Below are 19,835 nucleotides of genomic sequence, written 5' to 3' on the forward strand. Positions count from 1 at the left end.
AAAATGCACAGGGGCCCCACTTTCATTTGCATCTCAAGTTACACTATAAGCATATCATAGAGCAACGGTAGTTGTCTCCTGAGGTTCCCTGGGAATGGCTCTAGAATAGGCTCCAGCTTCAGTTCTGGTCCCAGGATTGGCTCTGGCACTCTCTGTGCCACCCCACCTAGTGTGGGCTCTAGTGCTGGCTCCAGATCCAGTCCTGCCTCAAGCAGTGGCTCTAACTCCAGGCCTAGCTCTGGCCCTTATGCCATCCTGGGCTCCAGCCCTAATGAATCCAATTCTGGCTCCAGCTTAAGCTCCAGTGGTTGTTGCAGCTCATCCACCTGTCTACAGACAGCACAAGAAGCCTATGTTTCAGGTATTTCCTCTGTTCCTGGAGATTAACTTTCTCTTGGTGGTAGTACCCAAAAGCCTCACTCCAGGGGACTCAGGGATAGAGGCAGTACAGCATATTCTCAGGTATGTTCTCCCTCAGAAAGCAGTTGGTAGTGCTGGATGAGTCCAGTCAGCAGGAGTGACTGCAGTACCTCCCTGCTGTTGGGCGGCACAGAGTAGATCACCTTATCACTGTCCTGAGGTTCCACCCTGGAGCAGGTTATGTCCCCTTCCAATGATTTGCTGCAATGTAGCAGAAAGGCTCCAGAGATGGGTCTTCTTTAGCAGCTGGTGCTCCTGGCTCCAGCTCACAAAGCCCATGATAATGGCCATCATTCCACAGATTCCTCAGGTGGTCATGTACCAAGTCCAGATTTTTGTGCAACCATGTCTAGAATGGTAGCTTGCATAGGGGTGGGGGGGCTCTCTTGCTTCGTGAAGTCAGCCCAGGACAACAATGTACCCTCAATCCTAGAGTTCTGCCCAAACAGCTTGTCCTACAGCATGCTCAGCTGCTCCAGGTCAAGGTCTCGGCCAATACAGGAGGAGAACTGCCAACTGAGAGCAGGGCCCAGCAAACTCCAGGAGGGCTTTGAGTGGGCCGGGGCGGGGGGGGAGGGGGGGGTGCCTAGAAAAAAACTGCTGATTCTGAGAGCTTAAGCTGAGCAGACTGAACCAGAGAACCAAGGCCCAAGCAACTGAGTAGCTTCAGGTTAGAAATAATCACACAGGGGCGCCTGGGTGGCTCAGTTGGTTGGGCGGCTGCCTTCGGCTCGGGTCATGATCCTGGAGTCCCGGGGTCGAGTCCCACATCGGGCTCCCTGCTCGGTGGGGAGTCTGCTTCTCCCTCTGACCCTCCTCTCTCTCATGCTCTCTGTCTCTCATTCTCTCTCTCTCAAATAAATAAAATCCTAAAAAAAAAAAAAAAAGAAAGAATCACACAAAGGACTATCTGTTTTCAGCTCCTGCTTCAGACCCTGGTAGGTGTATCCAACCATGATGCTGATAATGTACAGTTCCTCCATCACCCTCAGCAGTCCCTAATGATGCCCTTTCTGGAACCACCTGAATGTTGCTCTACCAGAGTCAAGTAGTCAAAATTACACATTAAACCCTGACTCTGCCCCTTCTCAGGGGTCAAAGTTTTCTTGTTTGAAGTCAGAATGTTGAACTTCTGGAGACCTTGTAACTGAGAAGGATTCCTGTCAGTGGGGACTTCTGCAGTCAGTGACCCACTGCCTTCCTGGAATCTTACCAGCAGCCTTGTAGGACAGTAAACTTCCTCTCACTCTTGAAGATGAAGGGCTGGTGGGGAGTTTGGGCCATGCAAGGCTGCGTTTCTACCACAAAGGCTTTCTGAAGCAGACACTTTAGCAACGCTATGAACAGGACCTTCCTCTTTGGTTAGAGAGTCATCCTGATAACCAGGTGACGCAGTCCCTTCAGGTCCTCCAGCCGCTAATACAGATGAAAAACAACAGCTTTCCTCCAGCCGTGAACACTTCTCCAACTTTTCCATCTGTGGTCCAGGTGCCAATGCCAATGCAAGCATTTCGCTGCAGGGCTTTCCATGACTCCAACTCTGGCAGTAGCTTGATTAGGGTAGGTAATGGCTTAGCAGTGCTTTAAAGGTATCCAGTACCTCCTTTTTCCTTTTGTCCCATTCACGGGGTTTTCTCCAGAAGCTGCTAATGTCTGGTCTGATGGGGGTCTAAAGAGGACATCCTCACTGGGGCTGGGTCTTCTATCACAAGTAGAAGGCATCCTTGCGGTCCTTCAGTTGGCTGATGGATTTCACCAGCTTCTCCATCTTAGCCCTTAATTCCAGGTTCCAGGATTCAATCTCCTGCTGCTGGCTCTCCACAGGTGCTTTGAGGTCTGCCTCTCCTTGCTCCGACTGAGCCCTCTGAGCCTGAATCAGAATTAAAGAGATTAAACATCATCTCAGCCAACTGGGTAGGGCCCTGAGGAAAGGCCTGACTGTCCCAATAGAATTTTCACAAGTTCTGCTGTAGCAACAAGCACTCAGGGTCTTGGCTGCAGCAGGCATACTCAGAGTTCATTTGGTCCAAGAACTGAAGGAATGGCATGTTAGCCTTGGAATCATCGTTGCCCAGTAATAATGCTGAGAGAAAGAGAAATCAAAACACCTAAATCTTTAAATACCACACAACTGACTGAAAAGCACTGGATTCAAGTGGGACTAAGCAGTTCTAAAAGGTAGGTGGGTCTCATAACACAATCAAGATATCTCCAGAAGGCAATGCTGTGTGTGTAAATGTCTGTAAATGAAAATTTGTAAACATGTAACATCTTCGTAGAAATAGTCTTACTGAGTTTTTTTAAAGTCCTAGTCCTGAATAGTTCAGAAATCTATGGTGAGATTATAGATTTCTCAGGAATAAATATTTTTCAACTAACCCAAAAGTTGGAATCCAGTGCTATGGCATTAAATAATATATATATTTATTTTTTTGAAATATAGAGTGTATAATCCAGAATCTGTTTCTGGAGATGCTGATTTAGTCTAAACGGCAACACCTGGTATCTGATGATTACTACACTAGTGGAACTAAAGAGGCGCACCATTACTGGATTGTAGAGCTAGAAGCAATCATTAATATCAAATTCAAAAGGTTTTACAGATAAGAAACCACGATCTACAACTATCTGCAAGTAGGCAATGTGACACAGCTACTCTTCTGTTTGGATCTTCAGATGCTAGCTTCTAACTTGCCCCAAAGACAGTGCTCGAATTTGACTTCCTTTCTAATTCTTGGTAGTGATGCCATCAAACTCCTGAAAATAGTCTCTTGGCAGCTTTCTAAAATTTGCAACATAAAACAAGTTACATAGGAGAAAGATCACAGAAAAGACCATTTTCCAGACTGGGAGTGGGGACAGAAAAAATACTGAGAAGGTCTAGTCCTCGTGTTCATCATATTGAAAAGACAAAGTCTCCATGATTGTGCTAATTATGGTTACATTTCGGAAATAAGGTAAAATTTAATGTCAACATAATAGACATTTCCAAATTTCAGTGTCATGTTACTGTATATACAAATACATATTCACACTGCTCCTAAATTAAATACTCCATATTCATTTAGAAGAATTCATTTTAATTTTTCGTGCTTGCCCATCTTAAATAACTGAGATCTACAGCTGCTACTGCAAAGGACAAATTTAAGTTACAGACAGGTAGCTTGCCTTTACAGAGTTTATTTGATACAGGCTTCAAATATACATTAACATCTCAAATATTACTTTACTACTAAAATACGGCCACCTCTTACATAATGTGGCACAATGAGCTATTAACATGGTAAGAAAAAATGCGTCCATAATCTGGACTGATTATAGTTTGGCAAATACAATTTTAATTGGAATTTTCTCAATTACTCCAAGATGTACTGAGCATGAGCGAAAATAAATGTTCTGATTACTACTAATAAAAAAATTCAATTATTCTTAAGATTAAAGTTGAAAGATAAACATCTACCATCCTAAACATATAGGCTGTGGCCAGCTTTCAAAAGCAGCAAGTCAAACTGTCTCCATCTATTCATTTTAATTTTCTATTTCAGTAATAAAGGTTGATCTTAAGTACTATATACTTAAGTAGAATTTAAACACACAACTGCTCATTTAACTATCCATCCCCCAAAACTCATTATACCCCACCCTCTGGGAAAAAAAATACCAGTGGCTCTCTAACTTTCTTGAAAATATTCTATGTAGGTGGAACAAGACACCAAAACTTGGTACTAGTTTTCCAGCATGTATGTGCACATGTGCAGTAACTTTATATTTCCAATACAGAATGGGAATAAAATTTCTTAGGAGAAATAAGAAAAAAGACTCTGAGAACAAAGGTCAGAAAAATCTTACAGCTCACTAATTTTAATATACACACCCAGAAGGCAATGCAAATCTTACTAATTCATCTACTTAGTTTACTAGTAAGTTGCCTTGAGTTTCATGCAAAAAAAAAAAGGGAACGGCAAATCATTTATCTATTATAAAAGGGAGAATGCCTTTCTGGGGATCCATTTTACAAAAAAAAAAAAAATGTAGGCCATCTCTCATGGCACCTGTCCATAGTTTGAGAATCATTGCTGAAATCACTTCTATCTGTAAGTACTAGCACACACAGGTGCAATTTATAATTATTATTAAGTCATGGGTCCTCTCTCCAGAAAAATGTACACACACACACACAAAATCTGATAAAATTTCAGAGAGTTCACAGATGTGCTGAAGCCTGTTCATGATTTAACAAGCTCTACCCAAGACTATTTTCAACAAGTCTCTGGGACCATACCTTTTCTAAATCAAACCAGACTAAATGATGTCAGAGTAGGAGAACAAGATTCATGCAGGGACCACTCCCATTATGCTGAATAAAAAAGGCACTTGACTATGCCCGCAGTCTATCAAAGCTTGTACTTGATTTTCAATAAAGATATAGCTGTTTTTAAAAAGACATGCATTTTCCTTCGATGTAATAAAAACTGACAAATTCCTATAGTCATTTTCCTTTCTTTAGCTTTTCCTCTACTGCCACCAAACTGCGGTTTAGGAAAGCTTTTGCTTAAAATACCATTAATTCCTGGGATGTATAGTATATCCAATTTATCCTGAGATAATAAACCTTATAGACCCGAGACCTTCAAGGTCAAAGTACATATTAGTTGTGACATAGTCTTTAAGTCAATTAGTTTGATTCATGTTAAGAGTTTTTGATTCAAGTTAAAGTCTCTTAAGAATTTTACCTCCTTTAGACTGAGCAGTGGCAGAGTGGGAGAATGAGCCTGGGGGTAAAAGCGACAGCAACTTTGGTCAGAATCTGGTCTATCACTTATTTGTGTGGGATACTGGTGAATTATTTAAACTCTCTGAGCCTTGCCAGTCCCAGTTTTCCTTGCCAGTAGTAAGGTAACAACTGGGCCCCGGGCCTCTGCCAGTCCCTGGTCTGGCAAGATAACAATGGTATCTCCCACACAGGACAACGGAGACTGAAGGCACACAAAAGACGCCAACCCTCTTCTCAGCTCAGTCTAAAGCTGAACATACCCACTCCTTCAATGGTGGCTTGTCTAAGCGACAATGTCAGGTCATAACCATTTACCTTGAGTGATCTATATACCCAATAATGTGCTCCCCAAATTCTTATGTAGGCCTACTCACTGTCCCTGGGCACAGCAGCCCATCTAGCTACTATTCCTTTCACAGTTTTCAGTTGGGGCACAAATAGTGTCTCAACCTAAATGAAGGTATTTCAAGCCCCAAACTTAAAATAGCCAGTCCTTAATTAAGCATCACTACTGCATGGTTTCCTTATTCCCCCCCATTCTCGTCATTTGTATTCATCATTTCAAAGTAACTGATTAATATAGAAAACTAGCATATCTATACTCCATCTGACTGATATACTCTGGAATGCATCATAATGGGGGGTGGTGAGAACAAATGGCATATACCCTTTCATAATTTACTGTTCATTTAAGTGAAACAGGAGTAAGACACACTACAGAAACTTCACTTATGTATGTGTATCAGGACCATGTCAGGGTTCAGTGAGGATTCAGTAGCTATGATACTCTTAATATTTGTACTCTGGCTTAATTAGAAGTAAGAGGAAACTACATTTTAGGTTTAGTATCAATTCATAAGGTTCCAGGTTTTGTTTTCCTGCAGTCCTTGTAAAACTGGTATTCACTACATGTGAATGACAAGCAGAGACAAAAAGAAACCATTCCTTTTCATTCTTCCCTACTAAGCTTAATTCTCAACTTATCTTGAATAAGAAAAACATATCTCCTGGGTAGGACCATGGAAAGAGTCATACTATTCATCTTTCTAACTTGACAAGTCTTCCCTATGGGAAGAAGGAAAATTATCTATAAATGCATCCTTATCACTATACCCTGTACAGTGACAATGTGGAAATGGAGACCAAAGCAGACCTTCAGCAGCACTGACAGTCAGTTGAACTTAATCTTTTGCAGGGGTTGGCATGGAAAGAAAACAAGCTATAGGAGCTTGCCAAAACAAGAACTCTCTGTACCTTGGGCCATCACATGTCCTTAAATTTGGGGGACCTGAATTAAACCAACAAAAAACAACCCTTCTCCATCCCCAAAGAAACCTTCCTATATTGTGTACTTATGCAAAGCACAGGTAACCATGTCAAATTTATTCTGGTCCTAGCTGAAGTTCAGTAACAACTGGCTTTGGGCAGTTATTAAATGAGTACTTTGTTTTATACTCCGTGGTATCCAGGACATTCCCCTCCTGCTACTGAAACAGTTATAAATGTGTTCTGACTACACTTTATATGAAGGCAAAGTCAGTAATATATTAGTAAATCTAATAATAATTGATTACAAAAAAACAAGAGAAAAACTAAATACTTGTTATAAAGGCCAAAAGGACATTTAGTAAATGTCAATTCTCACTTTCAATCTAAAGAAAAAAACTCAACAAATTAAAAATAACAAGGTATTCTCATATTGTGATTAAAAATACTTATCTCAGAAAATAAATAAATAAATAAAAATAAAAATACTTATCTCAAATAAATGGTCAAAATCACATTTACAAGTGAATAAAACACTGGAGACAGCCTTATAAAATAGGGAGATAGCCCTATAAAGAATGAGACAAGGATGCCTGATAGCAGATAAAAGATTTCTAACACTGGTCTTTAATTTTTAGCCTCGGAATTCTCAAATAGGAAGAGGTGGTGGTGAGAGATGCAATACAATAAAGCAGGGAAAAGACACCAACAAATTCTTTCCTAAGAGACACAAAAGACTTGGAGAGATATACCATGCTATTGGTTTAGAACATTCAATGTTATATTGCAGAATAGAAATTCTTCCAAAATTGATTTATAAATTCAAGTATTTTGAAACACAAGTAGACTGGTCAACTAATTGGGGAAAGTTAATTCTGTATAATGCACATACAACACTTAAATACATCAATAAAACATAACAAACAGATACGAATTCACAATCTATAAGAAGTTCATTCACTCTATTATTCAAATACAAATTAAAATGAGACAGCTTTTTTTAATCAAATTGGCAAATGTGCAGAAAAAATATTCAATTCAAGGAAATAGGTACTCATCATCTTTGACTCAGCAGTTCTACTTCAAAGAGCATCAAAGCAATAACAATAATAAATGTTTATATGAAAAAATGTTCATCACAGTGTCATAAATAAGAGCACCAAAATGAAAATAATATACACCAGCAGGAGGTTGCTTTAATAAATTTCAAATGCTCATGTATAATGAAATACCATGCAGCCATAAAAAACTGTTTTCATGACAAAGGAAAATATTCATAATAGTGAGTATTAAGTTTTAAAACATAACAAACCAATGTATTTTGTGTATATATACATTCACAAGAAGGAAAAGGACTACAAAGAAATACACACTGCAGGAAACACATCAAATCATTTTCAGGGAAAATGTCTTGAGTATTGAGATCACATACAATATTTACTTTCTTCTGAATGCTTTTATATATTTTTCAAATTTCCTTAAGTAGAAACATATTACTTTTATATTTGGGAAATAAAAAACATTATCTCAAAGAGATGATCTAAATTTTAAATTTCTGGTCTGAATTCTCTAGGGGCTATAAACCCAGAATATGGTTTTAATTAGAATGACATTTTTAATGAAAACAGTGATGTATATAAATGTTAAATCATCTGAAAAAAATTTTTACTATGGTAACCCCATTCTTACATGAAGCACTACTGAGTTAGCAACCAATGAGGTAAATAATAGAATATGGTTCATAACAAAGTAAACATCCAGGAGCAGAAAGGAGTAGGTACAAAAAGATCAACGGAAAGGGTCAAAGCTTATCATCCCAAAAAGATTTCTTTTGGACTTAGCTTTAATTCTTAGCTTTGATATAAACAAATTTCACATAGTTTACTATACAGTAATTTTATGTTTTGCTCTGTGGCCTCTTTAATATATACTTATATACACATGTATGTACCTGTGCATATGTGTGTGTGTATATAAACAAACTTGAATAGCCTTTTAAATAATCTTTACCATCAAAGTGAATAAACTTAACAAGGACTTCAGGAATTTAAATACAAGAATAAGTAGTTGAAGAAACTGACCTGATGACAATATATGTAGTTACTATTAGCTACATTTGAAAAATGGCCCTTATATTACTTTAGTGCTAAATGCTGGACTATAACAAGTAACAACCAGACATTTAGGATATCACTTTAAACAAATTTAACTTTGAATAAGTTAAAAAAAAAAAAAAGAAAGAAAGAAAATCAACATATCTAAACTAATTATAGCTATTTACTTCAAATGAATTCATTTTATAAAAATTAAACTTACCAAATTAAAAAACATTAACAAGATCCTAACACATCAAACTTAAGGAACATTCGGGATAGAGTACAACCCCAAAATTATTGTTTTTATTTATCATACCATTTTGACAGGCCATGACCAAATATAACCCAAAATGTGAAGATCACCACATCAGAATGAGACTCTGTACCTTAGACTATAAATTCATTTAAACACTGACATAATACAGGTCTACACAAAAGTTAAGTTGCTTCGTAAGATGAATAAGATTCTGAATCCTCCTCGTTCAGAGGATATAAGACTTTAATGATTCCTGTGACTAAAAAACCACAAATATTTGGGTCCCCAACATACAATGCTTCAGATAACTCCCACTCCCCCTTTTACAATATTCTCCCCCTCATTATATCAGGGGAAACCTTAATTAGGTAATAAGAGCCTTTCAATAACCAACATCCCTTAATTCCTTTTTTTTTTCAAGGAGGGTGTTCTGAGGGTCCAGGGCAGTCTGCAAATCAACGCAAAGGGGTAGCCATCAAGAGGCTCATCTGAAGTATTACCAGGGAGCGGCAGGCAGCAAACATTCAAACCCAGAAACTGTGACTCAACATTTCCTATATAATGCAACAATTCTGCACAAATGATAGACATTGTCAAGAAGAATTCTGCCTGAAGAAGATGTAAAATGAGAAGAGAGACCGACAGACATGAAGGCAAGGTGTCTGATTATACTAATATCGGTACTTACGTATCATACCTCTGCAGTGGTGTCACTTTGTTCTTATTCTTATCAACTGAACCCGTAGATAGTTGAAGAAAATTGGGGTTTAACTTATATAATTCTTGAAGTAGTTTCTGTTCATATTCTTGGTGCTTACCCGCCTAATGGAAGAAGAAATTAAAACTGCAGTGTGGTTCACAAAATGGCTGGTATAAAATGACTTACTTTCTGAATTATTAAAGATATCCTAAATAAACATGTAAGGATTTTTCATGGCATAGAGAACCCCGTGAGGATGATGTCACAGAACTGGTAGACCAATGAAAGTTCTTCCTACAAAACTACATGATATATATGCCATTAATTAAGGATTTCATCAACCATTTATTGTGCAGAAAAGCGTATCAACAGACAACTTTTTTGCCAGCTCAAAAAACTAGAGGCCTGGGGTGCCTGTGTGGTAGTAAACTGCCAGTCCCTGGTCTGGAGCTTAAAATACATTAATTTTTATGTAAAAACAAAGTAATGGAGTTTTTACTGTGTGTCAAGATAATGAAAAATGTATTAAGACTCTTCATCTGTGTACTATTTACAATGTGTTCATCTCTTTTAAAAAGAGAAATTAATATTTTTTGGTGATCTGAAAATTTTGTAATGTCCTGTTAGAAGACTTCATTCTTAAGTAAAAGATGGGGAAACAGGTTGAAAAGGGCCTCTAGTTGTTTGTTTGTTTGTTTGTTTTTAAAGATTTTATTTATTTAGGGGGACCTGGGTGGCTCAGTCATTAAGCGTCTGCCTTCGGCTCAGGTCGTGATCCCAGGGTCCTGGGATCGATTTCCGCATCGAGTCCCGCATCAGGCTCCCTTGCTCGGTGGGAAGCCTGCTTCTCCCTCTCCCACTCCCCCTGCTTGTGTTCCCTCTCTCGCTGTGTCTCTCTCTGTCAAATAAATAAATAAAATCTTTAAAAAAAATAAAGAGTTTATTTATTTGACAGAGAGAGACAGAACACAAGCAGGGGGAGTGGGAGAAGGGGAAGCAGGCTTCCCACGGAGCAGGGAGCCTGATGCAGGGCTCGATCCCAGGACCCTGGGATCATGACCTGAGCCAAAGGCAGACGTTTAGCGACTGACCCACCCAGGCGCCCGTCTTTTTTTTTTTTAAAGATTTATTTATTTGACAGAGAGAGAAAGAGAAAGAGCACAAGCAGAGGGGAGCAGGAGAGGGAGAAGCAGACTCCCCACTGAGCAGGGAGCCCAATGTGGGCCTCAATCCCAGGACCCTGGGATCATGACCTGAGCCAAAAGCAGACACTTAACCAACTGAGCCACCCAGGCACCCCAGCCCCTTTGTTTTTATAAAGTTTTATTGGAATAGTCATGCTCATTCATTTACTTGCTGTCTATGGCTTGTCTCTGCTATAACAGAAGAATTTGAGTATTTACTACAAAGACCAGATAGGCCCAGAAAGCCTATAATATTTACTAATTGGCTCTTTACAGAAAGTTTGAAGATCAGTGTTCTATATACAACAAAATCTGTATTTCCTGTAGTTGGATGCTGTATATCAGAAGACAGTGTCACAAATGTTATCAGAGAAATTAGGCAAAGTCTGCCTTTGGAAATTAGTCATACACAAAAATAAATTACAATGAGGAGCGCCTGAGTGGCTCAGTTGGTTAAGCATCTGCCTTCGGCTCAGGTCATGATCCTAGGGTCCTGGGATTGAGTCCCACATCGGGCTCCTTGCTCATTGGGGAGTCTGCTTCTCCCTCTGCCCTTCCTCCCTCCTCTCGTGCCACACTCTCTCTCTCAAAAATAAATAAAATCTTAAAAAAAATAAGTTACAATGAAATTACCTTGAATGACTTTTTACTATTTGCATGTATATCATGACTGAAATGACATTTTTACTTACCTTCAGGATTGTTTAATTATTTTAGAAGTGTGGTCTAACTAGATGTTACAGGAAAACCAAACCCAGAAAGGGACAGATCAAAACAAACACAAAACAATAAAAACAAGCAAGGGCAACATCATCTAATCAAGTAGGACTGTATTATATACACTGCACAATGCATTGTGCCCTGTTTTGAGGGGGCTCCTGCCTGTTCCAAATGGATCTATAAATATTTCATATGGTACTAAATTTTCAATTATGCAGTAACAAGGAAAGATCTGACTTTTGCCATGATATAATTTGTTCAAATTTCCTTTCTATACAGAGGAACTGTTTTAATAAAGAAACCTCTTTTCAAATTAATTTTAAACTCACATAAAGAGCAGATAAATTTCATCACAACAATATGAATTTTAAATTATTAAGAAAAAAATACAGTTAGATGTGGATTTTACATCTTTAAAACATGAAAAGCCTTTAAATTTTTTTCTACAATCAATACTTCAGGAGACATTATGGCTTTCATTAGCAATTAAGAGCTAAAACTAATACTCAAATGATTTTACAGGGGCAGTGCACAAAGACAGGTTAAATCCCATTACAAGTCAGTTCCATGGCACTGTCTGTCCATTTTTGTTTACAATTCAATAATACTCAAAATGAGATCAACTTGGGCTGAGATTATTGACAGAAATCTTCACTATAATAGTAGCATGAGTAATGCATATTCTTTACATGTCAAAATTTAGTTTGGAATGGTTCAACCTTAGATTCTATCCAGAATGTTTCACCCAAAAAAAGAAAAAAAAAATCAACAAGCATTTATTAAGTAAGAAGTCATCTGTTCCCATTAAATATCACAGAGACCTTAAAGAAATACAAGGGACCATAAAGAAATACAATCAAGAAATTCCAATGAATCGATTATAATGGAACTTAAATCTGAAATAACTTCAAGTCAAAAAAAGGGTAATATTTCATTTTAACAATCTGCTCTTAACAGAGACCCTACTAGACTTTCTCTAGTTTGACATGGAGAGTCCAAGGTGGCAATCAATGCCCCTCTATCTTCTAAATGAGAGGTATTCCTGCAAAAGTCCACAGCAACAATCTGATGTCCTCATCTGTAATAGGGAAGTGCAGCATTGTGCTTTAGGTATAATCCTTATTTAATATGCATATGGTCAACATTTTTATTTGTCATGTTTATAATACTACAAATTGAAAGGAGAACAGAGAACAGGAAATATAAAAAAGAACACAGGATAATAAGCCTTCAGTTCATCCTTCATAGGACACTGACTCAGTACACTTTCATAGAAAAAATCATTTTATAAAAATGTTAGGTTATCAGCAACACTTGATAGGTTATTATTTTCTAGCATGTTCTGTAAAGAGTGGAAATTAGGAAGGAAAAAAAACCCTCATAATTACAGTAACCCACTTAGCTTCCATTTTGTTGATATTCCCCCTAAAGTAGCATTTACCAAAATGCTTTCCTTGGTCAATTAAGTTCTGATTGTACATTCCCCTCTTGGATCTGTATTAGCATATTAAAGACTCTGAGAAGTCCTGCAGGAAAGAAAACTATCTTCATTAATCTAGCATTTTCAAACTTAATGGACTATAGACCCATTTTTATTATAACAATATTCTGTAGAACTGACATTCCATGGAACACTGGAAAATGCTACTTTAATAATAATTAAAAAAATTAAATCCCTAGTTCTTGCTTTTGCAATTTTAATTTATAAAGAAAAATACTCCCTTTTCTGCAAAGTTTTAATTCACATTATTTTACTACCTGCATTTCCTCTTTTGTGAAGCTGGCCGCCTCATCCCCCAATTCATGTAGATACATGCAGTCAGGCTTTGGACACTGCATATTCTTTAAGAAGTAACTGCAGTATTTTGTTGTACCTAGAGATGCCTGCAGAAAGAGCAGGGAGGGGGAAAAAAGGACCCAAAATGTGAATTGGCACAATGAGAATTTCCATGTTTGTTGTTTTCACTTCACCTCAAATAAGGCACAGACACGACAAAACAAGAGGTATGGCTCTGAATACTGGAGAACTAAACTATTACTAGCAGGATCTATTAAAGATGATGCTCCTTTGGAAGAACTAAAGAAAACACCTCAGTTAGGGTTTCCAGTACTTGAGTACCCAAATCATCCTCCCTAGAGATCAGAAGAGAAGATACACAAAATCTATTTCATATTACAAAAGTTAGGCACCTAAGCAAATTCTTTTTTCTAGTTATGTCATCCTTTTTCCATTTATATAAAGCATGGCTTAGTGCGACCCTTTACTCAAACCTTAATTGATCAATGGCCAAATCTTTAAGGATGACAAATTAGAACGATTCTCTATTTCTGATATGAATAATAGATCCTATTTTCACAAAATAAGATTTATGTGTAAATACAGATTTTTAAAGATTATCACCTGATAATGAATGTGTTTATTCCTACCTGGTAAAACAAGACCCTCCATAAGCTGGCAGTAAACAAATTAGCTGTCATAAGTTAGTATGGATGCTTAAGAAGCAATCTTCAAATAGATTCCCTCCAAATGTAATAAGTAAATGGTAGGCTCTCCCCTAGTTACATTTTATCTCTTCCCCCTTAAAAAGAAATCAAGAGGACCATATTACCTTAAGTGTTCTGCCATCTACTACCACATTGTTGACACACTGTATGGCTCTGAGAGCATCTTCTGACCGGATATAGGTTACATAAGCACTGGCACTTGGACCCTAAAGTGAAAACACACTGTTACTAGTTTCAAATTCAAGAAAAACTTAAAAAAAAAAAAAAACAATTCCTTTGCACCCTGCCTAGGGAATTCTTAAGACCTTTACAAATACTATCATTAATAATAGGGGCGCCTGAGTGGCTCAGTCGTCAAGCGTCTGCGTTCAGCTCAGGTCATGATCCTAGGGTCCTGGGATCGAGCCCCGCATCGGGCTCCCTGCTTCTCCCTCTCCCACTCCCCCTGCTTGTGTTCCCTCTCTCACTCTCTCTCTCTGTCAAATAAATAAAAATCTTAAAAATAATAATAATAATAATGACAATAATCAGAAATAGTAGTAGCTTTGATTAAACCATATCCTAGCTCATCTTAAAACAATTGTACTTATCTGATTTTAAGTAGACTAAAATATAATATGGATAATGTATCATCTCTGGCTTGGTATTTATTTTTCTAAATCATTTGACAGGCTCGTCAAGGTTACAACAAACTTTGAAAATTAGATTTAAAAAAATAAAATTTAAAGACACCGTGTCAAATTATGTTCTCCCCAAAATAAAGGCAATTTGCAAGTATTCTATCTGCTAATACCAGCATAACAAAGATGCTCTATTACGTTTTCAATATCTGAAAATATTAATTAGAAATCATCTAATTATTACATTGACTGATAATAGACTCAACTCCCCCTCCCCCTCAAACCATCACTTAATCTTTGTTTTACTATTTCTTACTACTATCAATTCACTCTTTAAGTCCTGAAGTCAAATGAGCACCAGAAATTCCCCCACCCCACCAGTAGAGGTCACTACACTGCTTAAATCCTTGACCCTCAGACTTTCTAGAAAATCCCAGAAAGCAGATTTTCCTTCTAAACAGCCCAGGCCAAGCCTAGACCACGGGGAGGAAAGGCAAAAATCCCTATAATTAGTTACCTGTGAGCCTGCATATGATGTGCTATTATTGATGACAACTTTATGTATTTTACCAAACTTCCCAAAATATTCTGGTCGTTTTAAAACCTATAAAAGAAGAAGAAATAAGGTATAATGTGTCCCCATTTTCATCAATGTTATTCTTATAATGGGGACATACCCCATTCCCTCTTCAGTGAAAGGAAAATAATTTTTATAGTTTTCTAATAAATGTGACTACTTCCTAATTACAATTTGTATGGTTAACCTATAGGAAATCATCAAGAGTCTAAAAGCTATTTTTCATTGACCCACTATATGGAAACTAAGACTCCGTAAGTTTGGTATTACCCACTATGTTCTAATATCTGCACCAATAATCCATGGGATCTTATCTTCACAGTGTGCTTAAACACCAAACAGATCAAATATCTTAACCACATTTTCATTAACAGATAATCCTTATAAAAAAGTAATTGTTAAAACAATGACCAAAATAATTATGTATTAAACAGAGACAGAAACTCAAGAACAGACATAGTAGAGTCTACTCATAAATCTATTGTATATAACATTTGATATATTATATTAAACCACAAATTGCAAATATGGTAACAATGTTCAACCTTAGCTTCATGCTGTGTGTGTGTGTGTGTGTGTGTGTTATACTTAGTTTCTTTGTGTCAATTTTACCACTTCTTGATTATCTCCTGTTTTTTTCCTCCCTTTTCCTGGTAAATAACATATATGCATGCGCTGATATATGCAGTGATGGATGGAAAAAAATCGAGGAAACAAATTTATACATTTCTTTCTCTATTACCTGGTTACTTTTTGGTGGTTATTCCCCCTCGCATCTGTGTCACTTCCTTTACTTTGTGATCACTACATACATTCATTTAACTTCTCTTACAGACTTACTTGACCTTGGCTAATTTGACTAATATGTACCGTGATACAAAAACCTCTCCTTGTAATTCACAACTACTTCAAAATTAAATTTTGTTCTTTCCCTAGAATTTATCTATAGATCTACTTTCCTACAACCTTCCCAAATAGCAAGCTCTCTCTCAGGGAAAGCATTCTGTGTATACCTGTCCATGTGTGTGCAAAGTATTCTTTCCAAACACTCTAATTTGATAACATTCTCACATACTTACAACTTAGCTAGTATGTTCTGCATATGAAAGAATCAAAGCTTTGTGAAACAGTCTGACTGGGGTATCATTAATTCTCAACAGTTTTCAAATTAATTAACATAATTATTTTTACCACAGTTTAGGTTCTTGTAAATACAAGGCTGTTATGTTTTTTATAGCCAATTTTAATGGATTATAAGATGAGGTGACTGTATTGGTTTTCAATCTTTTTTCCACCAAATCCCCCAAGACAAATGAGACTATTAAGTGGCAAAAGCAATGACCCTCAGGTTGTACACAGCAAAGTCTCAGGGTTGATGAGTAGGGAAGAGTTTATTCTGAAAAGTTTCCTGGCTGGTGGAGTTTAGAACTGCACTCAATATTCCAACTGGATGCACACCAACTCAGCACAGGACTTCAGAACCAAAATATCTGCTTCAAAGAGTTCAGACTGGTCACACATTGTGCTGCATCATCATCTCAAATCACATCTGAGTTTATGGTAGTAGCTCTCAATGAAGGCAGCATTCAAGGGAGCATTTAAAAAATCCGTGGGAGCTTTTATTGGGGGAGGTTGTCAAAGTGACTGGGAGGCCATGCTTATGTTCAGTGGATGGGAGCCAGGAATGGCTTACAATGCTCTGTCTGGCTAGCCCTGCACAGTAAAGAACTGTCCTGCACAACTTTTGAATGTTCTACAAGTCATTCATGTAGCTGAGAAACCTATTTATAATTAAGTGAAACTAGAAACAAATTCCACATTATATATAAAATCAAAAGTAGTTCCCTACAGTTTTGACATATGTTGAATTTATAGGAAAGCAAATAATACGTAATTAAGGTATGACTACAAGTGCTTTGTTCAGAATTATACCAAGAGTTATTTCAGAAAAATCACATCATTGGCTTTTCATAGTATCTGGATTGCCGATACATATACCTATAACAATCTGCCTTTGTAGGTGTCACACGGTGATTCTGCACACAGATGTAAGCATCTTACTATTTTATTGTGTACTTAAAAACAGTACTTCCCAAACTTAAATATGCATACAAATCATTTAAAGGATCCAGTTAAATTGCATATTCAGATCTAGTAGCTCTGAAGCAGGGCCTGAGTTTACATAATAAGCACCCAGGGGATACTACTCTACCAGCTCAGAAATCACACCCTGAGTAGCAAGGTTCTAGAGTAGTGGTACCCAAATTTTACATGTAGAAATAGTCTGTTTTATAAATTATTTCTCTTTTATTCCTTTTATTTCTTTACATCATGAAATCACTTCATAAAAGTCAAAGAGTGTTATAAAATGTTTTTAAAAACGATTACCAGCTCTGATAAGGTTGAAAACCACTCACTTACGGAAACAGTTTCTGTCCAGTATTTGGGTATAATACCTTCAATACAACATAAGACTTGTATATAATTATACTGACATGTCACACTGGAGCCAGAATGATTATTTTCAAAGCACAAATCTAGCCATGTCACTGTTCCTAAGAACATTCAAACTCCTTTGCATGGTTAGAAAGCCCTTCATAGTATGTTACTACTTACCTCACCAGCCTCATCTCTCACCACTGCAGTCTAATCTTCCAGCCAAAAAAAAAAAAATCACTTGCAGACCGACATCTTTCTCATGCTGAAGAATCTGTACAGTTCCTGTACCAGAAGCACTTCTCCCCAAAGATAGTGGAAGAGCACATACTTCCCCAACAAGATCGGGTGCTCTCTCTTGTGCCTCCACAGCACAAAGTACTTCTCATAGTGTATTATACTGTTAGTTTGAAAATAAGCAAGGACTACCTTTGTACTGGTGTATACTCAGTGTCTTACACACTGCCCAGTACTCAATAAATGTTAACCGAAAAATAACTGTTTCAGCACTGAACAAAAAGAGTTACATGGATAAAGAACATTGGTGGGCCTCAAAGTATTAGCAAATGGCCTATGGCTGATAAGAAATGGCCTGCCCAGGCAAGGGAAATTCAAATAATTTAACCCCCCCTTTTTTTTTTTTAAAGATTTTATTTATTTATTTGACAGAGGGAGAGAGAGAGCGAGAGCAGGAACACAAGCAGGGGGAGTGGGAGAGGGAGAAGCAGGCTTCCCGCTGAGCAGGGAGCCCAATGAGGGGCTCGATCCCAGGACCCCGGTATCATGACCTGAGCTGAAGGCAGATGCTTAACGACTGAGCCACCCAGGCGCCCCTAAATAATTTAAACTTTCTATATTAAGTTAAATACTCCAGATTCTACCTAAACATACAACTAGCAAAACAGCATTCTAGTGATTAAGAAGTATGGGGAGTAGGTAAAACACCCTGCATATCACTACATGGTCCATATATTCAAAATATCATATATTTACTTCACAGTGAGCCACCTTTAATAGTAATATAGAGGGCGCTCTATATTCACTCTATATTCACAGTGAGCCACCTTTAATAGTAATATAGAGGGCGCTCAGCGGGAAGCCTGCTTCTCCCTCTCCCACTCCCCCTGCCTGTGTTCCCTCTCTCCTGTCTCTCTGTCAAATAAACAAATAAAATCTTTAAAAAAAAAAAACAAAAACAAAAATAATAGTACTAAAGAATACAAAAAGCCTTGTGAGAGAATTATAAACGCCCAATGGCATGCCTAATGTTTAAAATGTCTTCCTATATGTTCTTTGGTAACATAGTCAAGTGATCATGGATACTACAGAGAAAATAAACTTGGTAAGCAGACAGAAGGATGAATGGATGAACAACAGACCAATTATCAGTGTAAAATATATTGGAATAGGACCTTTAAAAAACTGGTCGGTTGGGAAGGCGTGTGGTTTCTAGTCCTGGCTCTGCTATGAAGTAGCTGTGTGATCCCAGGTCACTTAACTAAGTCACTTAACTTCCCTATGCTTCAATTTCTCATTTGTAAAATATCATGGTTCTGTCTTTTAAGTCTTTTAGTTCCTCAAACAAGCTGCTCTCTTGGACCACCAAATACCTGAGACACTCCTGTCCTTATTTGCTGCCTAGCCAATCTCTAGTAACTCTTAATTTATCCTTTCCTCTGGGAGGCTTTTTGTGGATTTCTATACTAGCCAAGTTCCCCACTGTTACATGTTCCCCAAAAAACTCTGTACTTCCCTGTTTATAAATCCCCAGCCCACTTATAAGTACTTAAATTTAGGGCGCCTGGGTGGCTCAGTCGTTAAGCGTCTGCCTTCGGCTCAGGTCATGGTCCCAGGGTCCTGGGACTGAGCCCTGCATTGGGCTCCCTGCTCAGCAGAGAGCCTGCTTCTCCCTCTACTCCCCACTTGTGTTCTCTGTTGCTATCTCTGTCTCTCTCAAATAAATAAATAAAATCTTAAAAAAAAAAAAAAGACTTAAATCCTGTCTTACCAATAGTCTGTAAGTCAGTTAAGGGTAGAGAATGAGTCTGGCGAGCTAAATTATTTTATTTCCAACATCAAAGTACCTAAAACATGGTACGTATTCAAGAGTTAATTTATAAAATGAATGAATTAGGTTCCAGCAAATCTGAAATTTTAGGATTTGGAAGATGATTACCTCTAATCACTGCCTCGAACTACCTACCAGATCTTCTAAAATAGATTTTTTGGGGAAACCAAGGTGGCTCAGTTGGTTAAGCATCTGCCTTCGGCTCAGGTCATG

The 19,835-nt window shown here is 37.6% G+C and overlaps 1 protein-coding gene and 1 pseudogene across 5 annotated transcripts in view; both read right to left on the bottom strand.

Annotated features, from left to right (window-relative positions):
- Positions 1–19,835, bottom strand: part of CNOT4 (CCR4-NOT transcription complex subunit 4) — a 143,569-nt gene that overhangs the window by 47,471 nt on the left and 76,263 nt on the right. For 2 of the 5 annotated variants that reach the window (XM_021692767.2, XM_044920283.1), the window contains 4 exons: positions 15,059–15,145; positions 14,026–14,127; positions 13,175–13,300; positions 9,510–9,634 (listed from right to left, as the gene is read on the bottom strand). In XM_021692767.2, the coding sequence (XP_021548442.1) occupies positions 9,510–9,634; positions 13,175–13,300; positions 14,026–14,127; positions 15,059–15,145 (440 nt within the window). Of the gene's footprint in view, positions 1–9,500; positions 9,635–13,174; positions 13,301–14,025; positions 14,128–15,058; positions 15,146–19,835 lie in introns of all 5 variants that reach the window. The other 3 variants (XM_044920286.1, XM_044920284.1, XM_044920285.1) reach the window with 2 other exon arrangements.
- Positions 39–6,458, bottom strand: LOC123326397 (annotated as a pseudogene).

The sequence above is a fragment of the Neomonachus schauinslandi genome, chromosome 12 (assembly GCF_002201575.2).
Source record: "Neomonachus schauinslandi chromosome 12, ASM220157v2, whole genome shotgun sequence".
In the NCBI taxonomy this organism is placed as follows: Eukaryota; Metazoa; Chordata; class Mammalia; order Carnivora; family Phocidae; genus Neomonachus; species Neomonachus schauinslandi.